The sequence below is a fragment of the Geotrypetes seraphini genome, chromosome 4, assembly GCF_902459505.1.
Source record: "Geotrypetes seraphini chromosome 4, aGeoSer1.1, whole genome shotgun sequence".
NCBI classification, from domain to species: domain Eukaryota; kingdom Metazoa; phylum Chordata; class Amphibia; order Gymnophiona; family Dermophiidae; genus Geotrypetes; species Geotrypetes seraphini.
The window spans coordinates 12,490,609-12,509,749 of NC_047087.1; the positions used below are offsets into that span (position 1 = coordinate 12,490,609).

At 43.6% G+C, this 19,141-nt stretch overlaps 1 protein-coding gene across 1 annotated transcript in view; it reads left to right on the forward strand.

Annotated features, from left to right (window-relative positions):
• Positions 1–19,141, forward strand: part of SLC7A5 (solute carrier family 7 member 5) — a 56,380-nt gene that overhangs the window by 16,602 nt on the left and 20,637 nt on the right. Inside the window, exons 4-6 of the mRNA XM_033941059.1 lie at positions 8,362–8,406; positions 16,897–17,020; positions 17,592–17,695. Coding sequence (XP_033796950.1) covers positions 8,362–8,406; positions 16,897–17,020; positions 17,592–17,695 — 273 coding nt within the window. The remainder of the gene's footprint in view (positions 1–8,361; positions 8,407–16,896; positions 17,021–17,591; positions 17,696–19,141) is intronic.

Below are 19,141 nucleotides of genomic sequence, written 5' to 3' on the forward strand. Positions count from 1 at the left end.
CCCGATGTTCAGCTACCAAATGGGGGGATTGGTACTAGAGGGAAGTAACCTTGAAAGAGACTTGGGTGTACTGGTGGACACAACAATGAAGTCAACGTCACAATGCACAGCAGCCTCGAAGAAGGCAAACAGAATGCTGGGTATTATTAAGAAGGGTATTACAACCAGAACGAAGGAAGTCATCATGCCGCTGTACCGCGCGATGATACGACCACATCTGAAGTACTGTGTCCAATATTGGTCGCTGTACCTGAAGAAGGACATGGAGATACTTGAGAGGGATCAGAGAAGAGCGACAAGAATGATAAAAGGTATGGAAAACCTTTCATATGCAGAGAGGCTAGAAAGGCTGGGGCTCTTCTCCCTGGAAAAGCGGAGACTCAGAGGAGACATGATAGAGACTTACAAGATCATGAAGGGCATAGAGAAGGTAGAACGGGACAGATTCTTCAGCCTATTGGAAATTACAAGAACAAGGGGGCACTCAGAGAAATTGAAAGGGGACAGGTTTAGAACCAATGCTAGGAAATTTTTCTTCACTCAGAGGGTGGTGGACACCTGGAATGCGCTTCCGGAGGATGTGATAGGACAGAGTACATTAGATAGGATCATGTTTTAAATTCTTTATTCATTTTTGCACATTACAACAAGTGTAGCAGATAAACTCATATGAACTTATAAATACACACTTGATTAACTCTCATAAAACACTTTAAGTATAACATTTCATTACAAATTAATATTCTATAATATTTTGAATATTATGTAATAAACCTAATATTTAAACTATTCTTATTAAATAGAAAAACCTCCCCTCCCATCACAATATTACATACAAGTACCATTACAATGAAACTATTGATATATTCATATATTATGAAATAATAAAAATACCCCCCCCCATATTTCCCCTGATGGGCCACCGCAGGAACGGACTGCTGGGCACGATGGATCCCTGGTCTGACCCGGCAGAGGCAACTTCTTATGTTCTTATGAGCATTTCAATCAAATGGACTTTCCTTGGGGGAACTCTATCAACATTGCTAATCTGGTTGAGCAGGGGGGGTGGGCTGTCCTATGGAAGCACAGTTGTGTGGGATGTGGGCTCCTTTGAAAGAAATTTTGACCTGAAGTCATGATGCCACTGTACAGAGCCATGGTGAGACCGCATCTGGAATACTGTGTTCAATTCTGGAGGCCACATTACCGTAAGGATGTGCTCAGAGTTGAATCGGTTCAGCGGATGGCCACCAGGATGGTCTTGGGGCTAAAGGGTCTCCCGTACGAAGAAAGACTGAGCAAATTGCAGCTCTACACTCTCGAGGAGCGTAGGGAGAGGGGAGACATGATTGAGACATTTAAGTACATCACGGGACGGGTAGAGGTGGAAGATGATATCTTTCTTCTCAGGGGACCCTCGACCACAAGAGGACATCCGCTCAAGCTCAGGGGAGGGAAGTTCCGTGGAGACACCAGGAAATACTTCTTCACGGAGAGAGTGATTGAGCATTGGAACGAGCTTCCAGTGCAGGTGGTCGAGGCACGCAGCATCTCAGACTTCAAGAACAAATGGGATACCTATGTGGGATCCCTACGAGGTCATGCCAAGGGATAGGGTCACTAGGACTGAATGAGCGGGTCAGTAGAGTAACAGTATACAGTGGTGCCTCACACAACGAACTTAATTCGTTCCAGGAGCAAGTTTGTTATGCGAAAAGTTCGTTATGTGAAACGCGTTTTCTCATAACAATACATGTAAAACAAAATAATTCGTTCTGCAGCATAAAATATGCTAAGATGACATAAAAAAGATAAATTTTTTGTTATTATTTTCATTTAGATACATCTAAAAACACACATTTTTTAAATTTAAAGACAGACTAAGTAGAGTCTATCGAATCTTGCACATCTTCACTGTATGTTTCCTAATGGAGTGAGCAGGCAGTGCCATGCGTTAAGGCCTTGCCAAATCCAGCATCTACCACCTTCTGCTGTTCAGCAAAGTAAAAGGAAGGGACCCAATACTGCAGTTAAACGTCCATTTTTTTTAATCATTATTGGAAGTCCTAGTTCTTAATTTAAGCATCCCTGTAAAATAGGGCTAGAACTGGAAAACCTCCAGACACAGAAGCTGAAGTTAGCCCCAAACCCTTCCGGGAAGAAAGCAAACGGTGGCTCGAGAGGGTCCGAAAGGGCGGGGCCCATCAGACTCACCCCACCACCAGGACCGTCAGCGCCGCCACCGCCAGGTAGTTGGTCTGGTAGTAGAGCAGGTTGCTGACCACTCGGTTGTTCCATTTGTTGATGTCCTTGAAATCGGGCTTGGCGAAGCGATCGGAGCCCGGGAAGAAGTCGGCCCAGGCCCGGAAGGGAGCCAGTTGCACTTCCATGACGGCCAGCGGCTGCTGCTTCTCTTCCAATGGCCCTGGGCTGCACCGGCTAGAGCGGAGCGCGAGCGTGGGATCAGCTGAGCGGCGCGAGCTCCGGGCTCCTCCCTTCACTTCCTGCTCGGGGAGTGGAAGGGCTGCCTTTTATGTCTAAAACGCAACGAAGCTCCCTAACGAGCAAACCGTCCACTTTTCTTTTCTTTTTTTTTAGCATCGGGGAAGCGGCGAGAGTAGCTCCGCCCCCCCCCCCCCCCCCCCCCAACGCATCAGCAGTAGGCGCGGATGCAGCTCGGGCGACTTCGTTGTGTGAAACGAAGTCCGTTGTACGGATCAAGACAAGAAGTTCGTTGTGCGCAGCGTTCGCTGTGCGAGGCGGCCGTTATGCGAGGCACCACTGTAATTACAATTATTCTTTAGGGGGTCAGTAGATTTAAGATTTAAGAGATCCAGAACTTATGGATAATGCACCGGATTGGTTATATTTAGAATGGCGTCTTATGTTTCCCCTAAATTTAGTTCATCTGCCAAGTATTAACATACCTAGAAGATACAGAGAAAATAAAATATTAATGGATACTTGGAAAACGTTGAGGTTTATTGATAAATTAACACCTATCCCAATAAACAAATCAACTAATCAATCTATATGGATAAACTCCAAGATCAAAATTGGCGGAGCTCAAATCCTTTGGAAGAACTGGATTATTGCAGGCATTAGATCTCTAGACGATGTTATTTCAGAAGGTAAACTGCTGGATTTTTCACAATTGCAACATAGATTTGATCTTAATAAAACACAAAGTTTTAAATGGTTGCAATTGAAGCAGGCCATTCAGGTTGGGTTCCCTGAATGGAAAACATTAAATAATCAATATAGTTTAAAGTTCTTATGTTTTCAAGCAGACTTCCTAGGACATCAAGCCGCATTGTGGTATAAATTAATATCTGGATATTTGAATAAAAAACCAAAAAATGGTCTAAGAGATATTTGGAGCATTGAGATTAAGCATCAAATTAATGCATCTCAATGGCCACTAATTTGGTCTTGGAGAATGAGATGTACAGTGTCAGCATCTATGAGACAAACTTGGTTCTTTTTATTACATAGAGCTTTTTGGACCCCTACACGTTTGCAAAAATTAGACAGTTCTAAGTCTAGTAAATGCTGGCACTGTAATCTGGAACCAGGGACATTAGATCACTTACTATATCATTGTCCCTACATTAAAACTTTTTGGAATTCAATTTGGCCACAAATTAACAAATTAATGGAAAATCATATAGCAATATCATATGATACGGTATTATTTGGAATGATGATGAGAAAAAATAGTCAAATTTCACCAGAAAATAACAAGCTTTTATTAATAATGACAGGGGTTGCCATTCAACATATAACCAATAATTGGAAGAATTATAATAACCTAAATTATACATTTTGGTGGAATACAATATGTCACATATTTAAAATGGAAAGAACAATAGCAATACAAAGAGGGACATATACTAAATTCATAAAAATATGGGGGCCATTGACAAAATACTGCAATGAATAAATATTAAGATTTCTCTTCTTCTTTTCTTCTTTTAAGTATCTTTTTTATGACGCACATAGAGGGGGAGTAATGAAAATAATATTTACATAATATGTTATAATATGTTATACAATATGTATGAATGAAAAATAATAAAAGGATGGGGGGAGGGAGAGGGGATATAAATATATTTAGAATATGATGTATTAGATATAAAAATGATATTGTGTATTTATCAATTGTAATTTAATATTTTGTACATTTTATGTAAAATTTGAAAATTAAAAATATTATATTAAAGTAATAAAAGGGTGGGGGGAGGGAGAGGGGGAAAATCAAATTTAGATATATAATGTATTAGATATAAAAGTGATACTATGTATTTATCAATTGTATTTTAATATTTTGTACACTTTATGTAAAATTTGAAAATAAAAAATAATGGGAAAAAAAAAAAAAAGAGGGTGGGTAAATAGTGTGGGCAGACTTGATGGGCTATGGCCCTTATCTGCCATCATCTTTCTTTCTATGTTACTAGGAAAACATCATTTTTGGATATGGGTCAATTTACAGGGACGTCACTTTCTAAAGAGCCCGAAATGCTAGGCTAGATTTAATTTTTAGAAAAGATCAAAACTGTTCTGATGCATCCTGTTCTTGGGCTTGCTGTGGTTTAATAGCTTCATTATGTATATAAGAGGCCCTTTTATGTTAGATTTTGCACTTAAAATGCTATGAGCAAACTAATGCAGCACCCAGCGGGAGCGTTCCTGTATTTCCCATTGCAGGCCGTGTGTGCACACTACCTCTTCCTGGTTAACACTGAAGCACTTACCCTCTAGTTCTGTAAACTTGGGCAGACAATTTTGTGACTAGTGTACAAAACTGTATGTACACAATTATAGAATAGTACCTAAATTATTTAAGAAGATGCTAATTGGCTTAACTGCCAATAATAACCCAGTAACACAGTAAATGATGACACAGTCCATCCAGTCTGTCCAACAAGGTGGCTAGAGCCGCATCTATCACACTGCAGGCCCTGTGCTTAAACACTGGTTGTCAAGCAGTGGTGTAACTACAGCTAGGCCTGGGTGGGCCCAGGCCCACACAGTGACAGCATTACACTGCCCTCTCCTTGGCCTCCTGGCATCTGCCCTCCTATTCTCTTCCTGGTGTACCTTACAGACTTCTGCTGCACATCAATGATTTCATTTTTGCTGTCAGTACCTGCTCCCCAGGCTTCCCTCTACCATGACCCGCCCTTGCTGAGGCCACTTTCTGTTTCCTGTCTGGTGGGGTTGGTGCCAGCAGCAAAAATGAATTGCTGCTGGTGCCAGGGATGCCTGTAAGGTACACCAGGGAGGGACAGGGTTTGTAAACAGGGGAGATGCTGGGAGTTTAAAGGAGAGAGACGTTAGATGCAGGGTAGATGTAAAAACCTTTTCATAGCTTGTTCTGGAACTCTATGCCTGTGGAATGTTTAGTACTTCTCTTTGTGGACTCTGCTGATCTTTCATGAGTAGTTGTGCTGTGCTGTAAACCAGGTTGAAAGTGTAGTGAGATTACACCACTGTTAAAGTCATCACCTTGCCAACTATATAGGCAACCAAATATAATGGAGTGTTGGTTATAATCAGATACCATCTGCAGGTATTGCTGACAGTATTCATCTTACCAGCCAAGATGAATGGAGGAGTAGTGTGGTTAGCAAAGTGGTCTGGGGAACTGGTTTCGATTCCCACTGCAGCTCCTTGTGACTTTGGGCAAGTCACTAAACCTTCAATTTACTTGCATATCATATGTAAACATTGCAACCACAGAAAGAAAGGTGGTATACCAAGTCCCATCCCCTTTCCCTCCCCACCAAAAGCTGGACAATGATCTACAGTACTGGAGTTGCCGAAACTTTACCTGTCTTTGCCATTTGCAGGATACAGACCATAGACGTCTGCCCAGCATCGGTCTCAGTTCCCCCAATGCTGGAGTTGCCGAACCTTCTTTCATTATTTTGCCATTTGTGGGCTACAGACTATAAAAAATGGTAAAAGACTGAAAGAAGAATGTGGGATTAATTGGTATCAATTTGCAGTTCTGCATGTAATTGCACTTAGGTGCTAGGCTTCTCGAATAACATCTAAGTTCTATAGTTCACGGGAGGGGCATGTCAGACACAGACAAAATTTATAGAATTCTGTTAGTTATGCATGCATCCGACAGTATTTATGCTCACACCTAAGTTTGGCCCTCAATATCAATTTCTGTCAGTTTTTTTTTATAAAGGCTTCAGCACTCAGCTTGGCTTTAATAGAATACTTGCTTAGTGCTCAAATTTTTGTGCCCTTTTTGGAGGTGGTAAGTGGTCCGTTAACTCTGCATTAGGAACTTAATGCTCAATAAGTCCAGTGTATTGACTGCCAAATGTCTTCCATGCCCACGCCTGCCCATTTCATGCTCCCTGACACTAAAAGCACATTGGGCTAGATTCACTAAGCAAACCGATCGTGTACCGATTGGTTTGTGACCCAATTGTTCCGTGACCCGATCAACACCCGATCCGATCAGCTGCATGCAAATGAGAGAAATGGCATGCAAATTTTGTAAGGCAGCGATTCACTAAACAATTTATACTAAACCGATTGGGCTTGCCGATCAGAAAAGAAGCAACTGCTGAAGACCAGTCGCTTCTATCCTGGCCGACTCTCCTGCCCTTTAAAATCACGGGCTTACAATGTTTTTAGCTGAATATATAAAAAAGGAATTTTTCCTTTTTTATATGTTCAGCAAACTGCATTGCAAGCCTGTGATTTTAACCCGTGTCCCCCCTCCCCGAACCAAAAAAACCTGCCCCCCTCATGCACTGCTGCCTGCTGTTGCCACTGCCCACCCCCCCTGAACCGAAGAAATATGACAGGAGGGATGCCATCTCCCTCCTGCCATCACACATGGCCGGCCCACCCGCTCCCCATACCTGTAAAACTGTTGGGAGTAGGTGAGGTGCCCAATTCCTCCACAGGCCGCTGGTGATCTTCGGGAGGAGGAGGGGTGCCCAGTCCCTCCTGCTCCTGGCCTCCTTCGCCGAAGAGTGCAGCCTTAGGCCCCACCCTGATGCATCATGTGATGCATGGGGTGTGGCCTAAGGCCCTGATTGGCTGAGGTACCTCAGGCTTCTCCCTTGGGAGGGGCCTGGGGCGCCTCAGCCAATCAGGGACTTCCTTAGGGAGGAGTCTAAGGAAGTCCCTGATTGGCCAAAACAATGGCCGGCCGGCCTCGGAGGAGGCCTGGAGCAGGAGGGGCTGAGCACCTCTTCTCCCAACGATTTGGTACAGGGAGGGGGTGCTGGGTGCGCATGAGGGGGGGGGCTTCGGCACAGGGGAGGCTTTTTCTTTTCTTTTTTTAAATAGGCCTGATATTTTCCGATCTCTTAAAAAAAAAAAAGCCAGCAAAGCCCTGACAGCAGGCTGCTTCTCCTGTCACTACTCTCAGGGCTCAATCCGATCCGTGCAGTTAGTTGGGGCGTGCCCCCAATCATCCTCATTTGCATGCGGATTGGACACAGATCGGAGGGTTAGTGAATCTAGCCCTTAGGCCCTGATTCTGTAAATGGCACCTAACTCCTAGGAGCCGTTGAGTTGAATTGTCAATCCTCAAATTGGTTGGCACATACCAGCTAATTTTTAAAGTGATTTTTACATTGTTTTTTAATGGCACTTTCAATTGTTTGTTTATTTATTTATCTCCTGCCCTTATCCAGGGTGAGTTACACATTTACATACAAAATAAAGCATTACATTTAACATACAAATCACATCAACATCACTATAAAACAAATTGCACACTTGCATATAGAATGTAAAATTACATGTAACATACAAGTCGCTTCAACGACCAACATCATTATAACCAAAGAAGCTGGCCAGACCATGGAATACATTTGTGACCAGCACTTTGCACTCAACAATCGCCACTCCTCCTCCCTCAGCTAATCTCAGACCCTATATTTCATCTTACAGAACAGATGTCTTTTAAGTACGTTCTTAAAGTTCTGTAAATTTTGCTGTTGCCGAATATATCGGTGGCAATTAAGAAAATTAAGTTAGGCACTTAGGTTGGCTAGGCCTGTTGATCTAGGAGCCTTTTATAGAATTTGGACCTTAATATCTGATTTATTGCGCTATAGCTTGTAAGTTCTGCACATTAAACCATACATTAGTAAAAAGGACCCAAAGTTATTTGTTTCAATTGCATTGTAAAGCTATGTATGTGTTGTCTGATGATGGCTGTGGATGATTTTATGATAAATATTTGCTGATTTTTATGTATTCTTAAATCTCATGTTACTAATTTTAATCAGCTTTCAGGTGCGTTTTGTGAAGAAGCAGGGAAGAAGTCCAGTCAATGAAATGAACTATCAATAATTGTCTTATTTTGCTTTCTAGGAATTATTTGAATTTTGTTACAGAGGAAATGATTGATCCGTACAAGTAAGTGAAGAGTTGGTCAGCTGTGTGGGTTCTGCAGAGTAAATGGTGTGCTGAACTGGTTTTTTTCCAGTTCTTTTTTTGTACAGATATTTATCCCAGGACAAGCAGGCAGCATATTCCCACACATGGGTGACGTCACCGACGGAGCCCCGCAGCGGACAGCCTCGAAAGCATCTTGCTTGAAGATCTCGAGCTTTCGATTGCTGCATCGCGCATGCGCGCGTGCCTTCCCGCCCAAACTAGGGGGCGCATCTCCTGAGAGGATCCTCAGTTCAACGTTTTCCGCGGAGCCGAGAAGACTTGTCGACTTGGTTCCCGTAGCGTTGTGCCTTCTCTTCACCGCGGCTGAGTACTTTTTATTGTTTTCGGTCGCTGTGTTTCTATACTAATTCTATTTTATTTCTATATATAAAAAAAAAAAAACAAAAAACATCTTTTTGTTTTTCTTTAGCGTCGGGTTGGAAGATTGAGGCCTAGGCCTCTCTTCTCCGTTCTCGACACGGACTTTGTCCTATCTATGTCCCGGCCTGTTACCGGGTTTAAAAGGTGTTATCAGTGCGGTAGGACTATTTCCATCACTGATCCACATAGTCGGTGTATGATCTGTCTCGGGTCGACTCATCGCCCTGAAGATTGTCTTCGCTGCCTCACTCTTCAACCTCGTGCTTTTAAACGCCGCTGCGACAGGTTTTTGGAGCTTTTTCCTCGTATGGAGCCTGAAAAAGCTGTGGCCTCGGTCGAGGCATCTGTAAAATCCTCGACTCCGGGTCCAACCTCGAGTACTAAAACCTCGACCTCGCCTCCTCGACAGGCCTCGGCCTCGAAGACCTCCGGGTCCTCGGCCTCGAAGGCCTCGACGATGTCCTCGAAGCCTGGATTGGGGGGTAAGTCTCCTGCTTCCTTTTCAGGTACCATCCCTAAGAAGCCGACAGAGTCTACCTCCATTCAACCTGGGGCCCCAGGTTTGACTCCGTCTTCCAGACCTTCAAAACGTGCTTCCAAGTCCAGGGAATACTCTCGATCGAGGTCGCCCTCCTTGGAACGCACGAGACCTCCTGTGACTCCGAGTCCTTTGGTCTCCGTCCCCATGTTTGAGGATATGCTGAAGTCAATTCTGACTACGCAAATTTCCTCAATAGTGGCTCAGTTGGTACCGGCCTCGACTCTGTCTGCGCAACTCCAGCCTGAGCAAAAATCTGCACCTTCTCGACGATCTCCTCGTCGCAGGTCTCGATCCAGGGTTTCCTCGTCGGACTCCTCATCTGAACATGGGGCTAAACAAGCATTACCTCGATCCAAGCACAGGTCTCGATCTTCGAAGCTTACCTCTACAAAGAGCTCGAAGCATTCTGATCTTACTTCCAAAGCTCATACTACCATTGCCTCTTCAATTTCATCGAGGCATTCGAGGTCGAGGACACCACCTTCGAGGCATTTGTCTCGAGAAAAATCTCCTCTTACTAAGCCTCGTACTCCGCGCACCTCTCCGACTCGGAGCCTTAAGCGGAAACATTCAGCCACTCCTCCTCTGACAGGCAGTGGAGCATCTTCCATCACTTTGCATCTTGAATCTGAGCCTGTATCTCAGTATTCACGCGAGGCTTCTCCATCTTTTTCAGTGACACATCGTTCTCGTTCTGTTTCTCCTGAGGAAGCCTCGACCTCGAAGTCTGCTTCCTTTGCTAAATTTGTCTTCGACATGGGGCAGGCTCTTAATATTGATTTACGTTCCGATTCAAAATACACGCCTGAATATCTGGCGGATATGGAACTTTCTCATCCTCCTAAGGAGACTTTACGTCTACCCATGACACTGGTGCTGAAGCAGACGTTTCTACGTAACATGGAGACTCCTTATTCTGTGACAGCTATTCCATCGAAGCTGGAGTCTCGGTATCGTACTGTTCCATGTAAAGGGTTTGAGAAATCTCAACTTTCTCATCAATCTCTAGTGGTGGAATCCTCCCTGAAGAAGGCTCACCCATCTAAGGTGTCTGCAACAGTTCCACCAGGACGCGAAGGGCGAACTATGGACAAGTTTGGGCGCAGACTTTATCAAAATTCTATGATGACAAATAGAATTTTGAATTACAACTATGTCTTTACTTCATATTTTAACCATTTTTTGAAGCAGTTGTCATTGTTTTGCCCAGACTGGCCCAAAGAACGCCTTTCTGAATATAAACATATTATTCAATCTCTATCTCAGTTACGTCTATTCATGTTGCAGGCATCTTACGATGCTTTTGAGCTATCCTCCAGAGTCTCGGCATTTGCAGTGGCTATGAGACGTCTTGCATGGCTCAGGATTGTAGATATGGATCCCAATTTACAAGATCGATTAGCAAACCTGCCGTGTCAAGGTTCTGAGCTCTTTGATGACTCTATTGAAGCAGCTACTAAAAGGCTTTCTGAGCATGAGCGCTCCTTCGCCTCTCTGCTTCGTCCGAAACCAAAACCTTCTGTGACTAGAGCTTACAGACCTCCAGCTCGTCGTTACCCCATGAAGTCCACACCGGCTTTTTCTAGGCCTCCACCTAGGCGGCCACAACAACAACGTCCTCAAAAGCCCCAGACACCTGCTCCAACCAAAACAGCTCCGTCTTTTTGACGGTCCAGTGATGAGCATTCCAACCTCTTTACATCCAAATTCCTCCCTACCCATCGGAGGTCGCCTTTCCCTTTTTTCATCTGTCTGGGAAACCATTACATCGGACCTTTGGGTCCTTACGATCATCCGCGAGGGATACTCTCTGCGCCTGCTTCAGGTGCCTCCAGATCACCCTCCAAGAGAGTGTCTTTCCAGTTCCTCGCAACTTCCCCTTCTTCTTCGGGAGGCTCGGGCTCTTCTTCACCTTCGAGCAGTGGAGGAAATTCCTCCTCTCGAACACAACCAGGGGTTTTATTCCAGATACTTCCTGGTTCCAAAGAAGACGGGGGATTTGCGACCCATTCTGGATCTCCGAGCTCTCAACAAATTTCTAGTCAAAGAAAAATTTTGCATGCTCTCTCTCCCGATTCTGTACTCCCTCATGGATCAAGGGGATTGGATGTGCTCACTGGATCTCAAAGAGGCTTATACTCACATTCCTATTCATCCAAATTTTCGCAAATATCTCAGGTTCAAGGTGGGGAACCTTCACCTTCAATACAGGGTTCTTCCATTTGGCTTAGCAACCTCTCCTCGGGTTTTCACCAAGTGTCTGGTTGTGGTAGCCGCGGCCCTTCGAGCCCAGGGATTGCAAGTTTTTCCTTACCTCGACGATTGGCTTATAAAAGCTCCTTCTCTTACAGGGGTTACGCAAGCGACCCTTCAGACTATTTCTTTTCTTCAAAGTCTGGGGTTCCATATCAACTTCCCAAAATCTCAGTTAGTTCCAACTCGATCGATCCAATTTATTGGAGCGGTGTTGGATTCTGTCCGCATGAGAGCTTTTCTTCCTCTCAACCGACAGAATACTCTCTTAAACCTTTGTCATCATGTAGCTTCCCTATCAACTATCAGGGCGCGTCAAATGATGGTCCTTCTCGGTCACATGGCATCTACAGTACATGTGACTCCTTTAGCAAGACTACATCTTCGCATCCCTCAGTGGACTCTGGCATCCCAATGGCAACAAGCTCTAGATCCACCTTCTCGCCATATAACGGTGACACCTTCTTTAAAGAAGTCTCTCCGCTGGTGGATGCTCTCTTCAAATCTTTCCAGAGGTTTGCTGTTTCACCATCTTCCTCATCAGAAAGTTCTCACAACAGATTCGTCCGAGTACGCATGGGGAGCCCACGTAGATGGTCTCCGTACGCAAGGATTATGGACGGCCACAGATCGTCGATGTCATATCAATCTGTTGGAACTCAGAGCGATATTTCTTGCTCTCAAAGCTTTCCTTCACATCCTTCACGACCAAGTAGTCCTTGTTTGGACGGACAATCAAGTAGCAATGTATTATGTCAACAAACAGGGCGGGACGGGTTCCCATCCTCTGTGTCAGGAAGCTCTGAAGTTGTGGCATTGGGCGATTTCACACAACATCTTTCTTCGAGCCGTTTATATTCAGGGTATTCAGAATTGCCTTGCAGACAAATTGAGTCGTCTGCTTCAACCTCACGAATGGACGATCAACTCCCCCACACTTCGTCAAGTATTCAATCGATGGGGGACTCCTCGGGTGGATCTTTTTGCGTCACCCAACAACTTCAAACTTCCTCTGTTTTGTTCCCGCATCTTCTCCCCTCTTCGTCTCGAGGCGGATGCTTTTCTACTAGACTGGAGGAATCAGTTCCTTTACGCCTTTCCTCCTTTTCCTCTGATTCTCAAAACTCTTGTCAAGTTGAAGTCGGATCATGCCACAATGATTCTCATAGCACCTCGGTGGCCCCGACAACATTGGTTCTCTCTTCTTCTGCAACTCAGCATCAAGGAACCTCTTCTTCTGCCAGTTTTTCCTTCTCTACTCACTCAGAGTCAGGGATCCTTACTTCATCCAAACCTGCAGTCTCTTCATTTGACAGCATGGTTCCTTTCTACCTGATGGATTCTGCTGAATTTTCTCAGTCTGTTCAGGATGTATTTCTGGCTTCCAGAAAACCGTCCACTCGTCAATGTTATAGTCAAAAGTGGACCAGATTCTCTTCTTGGTGTTCCACTCATAATCTTCAGCCAACTTCTTCTTCTTTGGCTTCCGTTTTGGATTATTTACTTCATCTATCCCAGTCAGGTCTTCAATCCACATCTATTAGAGTTCATCTTAGTGCAATTGCTGCTTTCCATCAGCCTTTAGAGGGGAAATCACTTTCGGCACACCCTCTAGTTTCTCGTTTTATGAAGGGTCTTTTTAATCTCCATCCACCTGTCAAACCACCTCCTGTGGTATGGGATCTTAATGTGGTCTTGGCTCAATTGATGAAGCCTCCTTTTGAACCTATTGACTTGGCTCATTTTCGATATCTTACTTGGAAAACTGTTTTCTTGATTGCTCTCACTTCAGCTCGTCGAGTTAGTGAGTTACAAGCTTTGGTTTCGGATCCACCTTTTACTGTTTTTCACCATGACAAGGTGGTACTCCGTACTCATCCCAAATTCTTACCTAAGGTAGTGTCTGATTTTCATATCAATCAATCTATTGTTCTACCGGTATTTTTTCCTAAGCCACATTCTCACCCTGGTGAGGCGGCTTTGCATACTTTGGATTGTAAACGTACGTTGGCTTTCTATCTTCAACGTACTCAACCTCACAGAAATTCTCCTCAACTTTTTATTTCTTTTGATCCAAATAGATTGGGTCATCCCGTCTCGAAGCGTACTATCTCCAACTGGATGGCTGCATGTATTTCTTTCTGTTATGCTCAGGCTGGTCTTCCTCTACAGAGTCGAGTAACAGGCCATAAAGTCAGGGCTATGGCGGCTTCTGTTGCTTTCCTCAGATCAACTCCTATTGAGGAAATTTGTAAAGCTGCCACTTGGTCCTCGGTTCACACTTTTACTTCTCATTATTGTCTGGATACTTTATCCAGGAGGGATGGCCATTTTGGCCAATCTGTTTTACAGAATCTTTTTTCTTAAATTGCCAACTTCCCTCCTCCCTTTTGATTTAGCTTGGAGGTCACCCATGTGTGGGAATATGCTGCCTGCTTGTCCTGGGATAAAGCACAGTTACTTACCGTAACAGGTGTTATCCAGGGACAGCAGGCAGATATTCCCACAACCCTCCCACCTCCCCTGGTTGGCTTCTTAGCTTGGTATCTGAACTGAGGATCCTCTCAGGAGATGCGCCCCCTAGTTTGGGCGGGAAGGCACGCGCGCATGCGCGATGCAGCAATCGAAAGCTCGAGATCTTCAAGCAAGATGCTTTCGAGGCTGTCCGCTGCGGGGCTCCGTCGGTGACGTCACCCATGTGTGGGAATATTTGCCTGCTGTCCCTGGATAACACCTGTTACGGTAAGTAACTGTGCTATTTCTTCCTGTCTTTACCGGCAATTTCTCTAATGCTTCTACCCCCATCCCATAAGGGATGAGGCAAGACAGAATGATTTCTGCCTGTACTTCCTGTTTTCCAAACATGTGCCAGCCAGCCAATTAAATATGTCACTGAAAATCTCTTCCAAACTTAGTTCCAAGTGTATTCTCCAGTCAAATCTTCTTTCACGTTGAATTACACACTTTTAAAGAAATCAATATCTTCTGTCATAGACTTTAGAAAACACCCTCCTCCGTCCCATATTGGTATGTGTTCTTAACGGGGAGTTGATTGGTGTAACCTCCTCACCGGTCCAGACTCAATTTTAATTAAATTATCTTATTTTAAAGGTACTAAGAATCTTATATTCATTATAGAATTGTACTTATCTAAATAAATGATTCAGCGTTTGGACCCGACATGTTTCGCTGCTGCTTCGTCAGGGATCCACACTGTGGCTCTAGCTCAGCTGGGTTCTGCTGCCTCTCTGAAGCTAGGTTTCCAGTTCTACTTCCTCATGGCTTGGCAACCTGATGTATTTGATGCTTTGGTACATTCATTTAGATAAGTACAATTCTGTAATGAATATAAGATTCATAGTACCTTTAAAATAATAGAGAATTTAATTAAAATTGAGTCTGGACCAGTGAGGAGGTTACACCAATCAACTCCCCGTTAAGAACACATACCAATCTTTTTTCCTTTTACCATTTTCTTCAATTATACAATCCCCCCCTTCCCCTCCGTTAATAATTTATGTTAAAAAATGGTGTTTATTCATTACAAAACAATGCTAATGGCTCCCATATTTTATTAAATCTTTTATAATTTCAATTTTGTATTGCTATTGAACGTTCCATTTTATATAAATTTAATTTTATATAAATTTAATTTATTTTATATAAATTTAATTTTATATAAATTTAATTTCCACCAGAAATTAAAGTTAAGTCTGCTATGATCTTTCCAATTGTTAGTAATAGAATAGTAAGAAGAATAGAATTGAAAGGGAGGATGGGTGAGGGATTTATATATATATATACAATTGTTAGTATCTGGATGGAATTATCAAGTGTTGTTTTTGAGACTATGTATTACTTTTTATTGTACACTTGTTGAATGATTAAAAAGGAATAAAGAATTAAAAAAAAAAAAAAAAGAACACATACCAATATGGGACGGAGGAGGGTGTTTTCTGAGGTCTATGACAGAAGATATTGATTTCTTTAGAAAGATGGGAGGGGGGAGGGTTTTTAATTAATTTACATATTAAGAATATAATGTATGATGTTCAAGTGTTGTACGATAGTATTTCATGTTGTTCTTTTTGTGCACTTGATGTAAGTTTGAAAAAGAATAAAGAAATTAAAAAAAAAAAGTGTGTAATTCAACGTGAAAGAAGATTTGACTGAGAGAATACACTTGGAACTAAGTTTGGTTGGTTGATGTGCAGTTCCAAGTATTAAGTGTTTACCTTCATTTAGTGACTGAAAATCTCTTGGCATGTGTTTTTCCAAGTATATACAAACCAGGCTTGAACCTGTCATCTTCCAGGCTTACACTGGCTGCTCGCACATATAAAAGCAATTTCCTCCTACCATTTTAAGGAAATGTAGTAAAGGTCGTACCTACCAGTCTCTGCTTAATAGGCCACAAATGCATGTTGTGGCTCTGAAAGGTTTGATAATCATGTTTAGACCAGGACACCCTGCGACCCTTAATTTGCTTGTTTTCAGTTGTAGCTAGGGCTTTATTAGCATTATATTGGGCTGTAGGCAAACATATTTGTGGGTCTCCCTATCAGGGAACCCCTTTTCCACTATTTCACCTCTCCAGATGTAGCAGGGAAAATTTCTGAGCCTAGCTGTGGATATGATGACAGTAATATTGTATAAACTGAAATGTCTGGGATGGCCCAAAAATGGGTCTCCCTGTTTCTATTCAAGTCTTCTCCCCCCCAACCCTCCGAATCAGCAGACTTCAGCCCATTCCCGCATCTGCCCCCTACCTTCACCCCCACCGGCTAGCGTTCCCTCCCTCCCTCCTCAAGCAAGAGTGAACCCCATCCCCAGGTCTACCGTGGCTTTCTGGTGGTCTAGCAGTTGAAGCCTCATGACACTGCCACTGGAAGTCTTGGTGGTCATTTTTTTGCTGCGGAGAAAGAATGGGCAGGAGTGAGTGGGAATTGCTCCTGTCCCAATGTGGGGTGGGGTTTATTCTTGCTTGGGAGGGAATGCTAGCTGCTGGCCGGTGGGAGTGAATGTGAGGGTGTGGGTACGCGCTGAAGTTTGGCGGGGGAATTTGGAAACAGCAGAGGGATTGGCAGTGGTGGAGGGGGAAGATTACCAGGAGGGTGGTAACTCACCATAGGGAAGGCAAGGGGAGGAATGGTAGAATATAAGCCCTTTGGTTTGTATTTGAGTTACCATTTTTCCCCTGGTTTCATGGTTTATACTCAAGATAGGTAGTAACTTTTTAAAAGCTCAGCAAGGAAGAATCCATTAACCATGCATGTTACCTCTTCATTGAACAGGAACCTGCCCCGGGCCATCATTATCTCCCTGCCAATAGTGACCCTGGTGTATGTGCTAACCAACCTGGCGTATTTCACCACCCTGACGACAGATGAGATGCTGAATTCTGAAGCCGTTGCTGTGGTGAGATTAACATGCGAACCTCGGTTATATACGCAGTACACTACAAAAAGCTGCCCACCTGCCGTTTTGTAAAGCAGTAGTACTTTGATTCCTGGCCCATTTGCCTCACCTGCGCTCATAGAGCACCTCGAGTCCTGGCTGTAGGAACCTGATAACGGTCACTTCCAAGGCTCCTTTAATCAATTGCTTCTCTAATTCTGCTTTTACTCTTTCCAATACAAGGAAAATTAGAAAAACTTGTGCAAATATTAACCCATTTTATTTCTAAGCTTGTAGCATTGTGCACTAGCAGGGAAATCTATGTTTAAATAATTACATGAGGTACTCCCCTGCCAACCAACCCCTTCTATTTGAGAGAAGGGGAAGATAGTTGCGGAGAGAGCGCATGGGTCAATAACCTGAAGATTCCTGAATGTATTTGTGAGGATCAATCAATTGCATGTCTGGTGATGAGAGTCAAGTCGTGCAGTTTATCAGATGATGGTCAGAGCAGGAGAATTAAGGTGGAGAAATTGGCAACTGAGGAGTTGGAGAAGAGGATAAGGTCAAAATTAATCTTGTTTACTTCTAGGATTTTGGTAACTATCACTTGGGTGTGATGGCCTGGATCATTCCTGTCTTCGTTGGCTTATCCTGCTTTGGGTCTGTGAATGGCTCCCTCTTCACCTCTTCTAGGTAAGTGCCACTGCTACCCATCACAGGGCCTCTGAACCAGTGTTCTTTAGCAGAGATGCAAATGTATGTCTAGTAGTGAAGTGGAGGCAATGGCAGGAAGGCCCAGTCCCACACTGCTAGATTTCCACAGCAGATCAGCTATTGGGTCTCAAGAAAGATGGGGCCTCTTCTCAAATGTACTTAGCAAGCCCAGGCTCTAGAGTTGTCATAATATATAGGTATGTAATAGGTTTGATTGGGTTTTTCTTGCCTGGTAGTTTCCTCCTGTTATGGGTTTTCAGCTGAATCAGCACTGGCTTCTTCTGGACTGTGATATCATGAACCTTCGATTTGTGACTACCTGGAGCCATGTACCAATGCTCCTTCTGGAACACTCTAAGCCTGGACCCTAACTCTGACCACTAGTTGTCATCTTTGAGCAATAATGCAATGTTCTTCAACCTTTTTACACCTATGGACCGGCGGAAATAAAATAATTATTTTGTGGACCGGCAAACTAATAAGACTGAAATTTTTTAAAACCCCATTGCCGCCCCGTCCCCGCGAGCTCGGTCCCGTTAACCATCTGATCCCATCTGCACAAGCCTCAAATATTTATGATTTTATATTGAACATATTTTATTAAAGTATAAAAAAAAACAATATTCTGTACAAGTGTCATTTTATAAATATAAATAATACAGGGCAAGGATCAACAAAACCCCTGTCTCCCCTCCCCTTCACATATATCCCCTCTACTATCAAGAAAACTGAATAAGCCAAATTATTACAGAATGCTACACAAATATCATGCTAACAGAATACCGCAGTCACACATGGCAGGAATGGTGTTAGGGGGAGAGCAACTAGGGCAACTGCCTACTGGTCAGAGAGAGCCCTAAGCCAGCTGGAAGCTAAAGACGCACTGCCTGGGATTTGCACTACCCAGTTATGTCTAACATCAGCTCTAGCAGGATACATATTTTAAATCTGATATATTCTAATCACAAGATAGAAATAAAATTATTTTTTTCTACCTTTTGTCCTCTCTGGTTTCTGCTTTCATCGTCTTTTCACTCTGTTCCATCCAGCGTCTTCCCTCTATCTCTTCAATCCAGCATCTGCCTCTTCCATCCACTGTCTGCCCTCTACCCCTCCCCCTCCCATATGGTATCTGCGTTCTTTCTATGTCCGTCTCTCCTACACCAGATCTAGCATCTTTGTCCCTCTTTCCTTATTTTTCATCTGACCCCCCTTCCCAGCATCAATCTCTCTCTATTTTGTCATTCCTCTGTCTCTCCCCTTTCCCTCATCTGATCTCTCCATTCCATCCTGACTCCTTCCCCTCCTCTAATCTCCCTTGCCAGCTGTTTCCTTCCAATGTTCCTCCTCCCCTGTCCAGCAGTACCTTCTCCCTTTCTTCCTCCCCTTATCCAACAGTAATTCTCGTCCCTTCCCCTTCTCCCC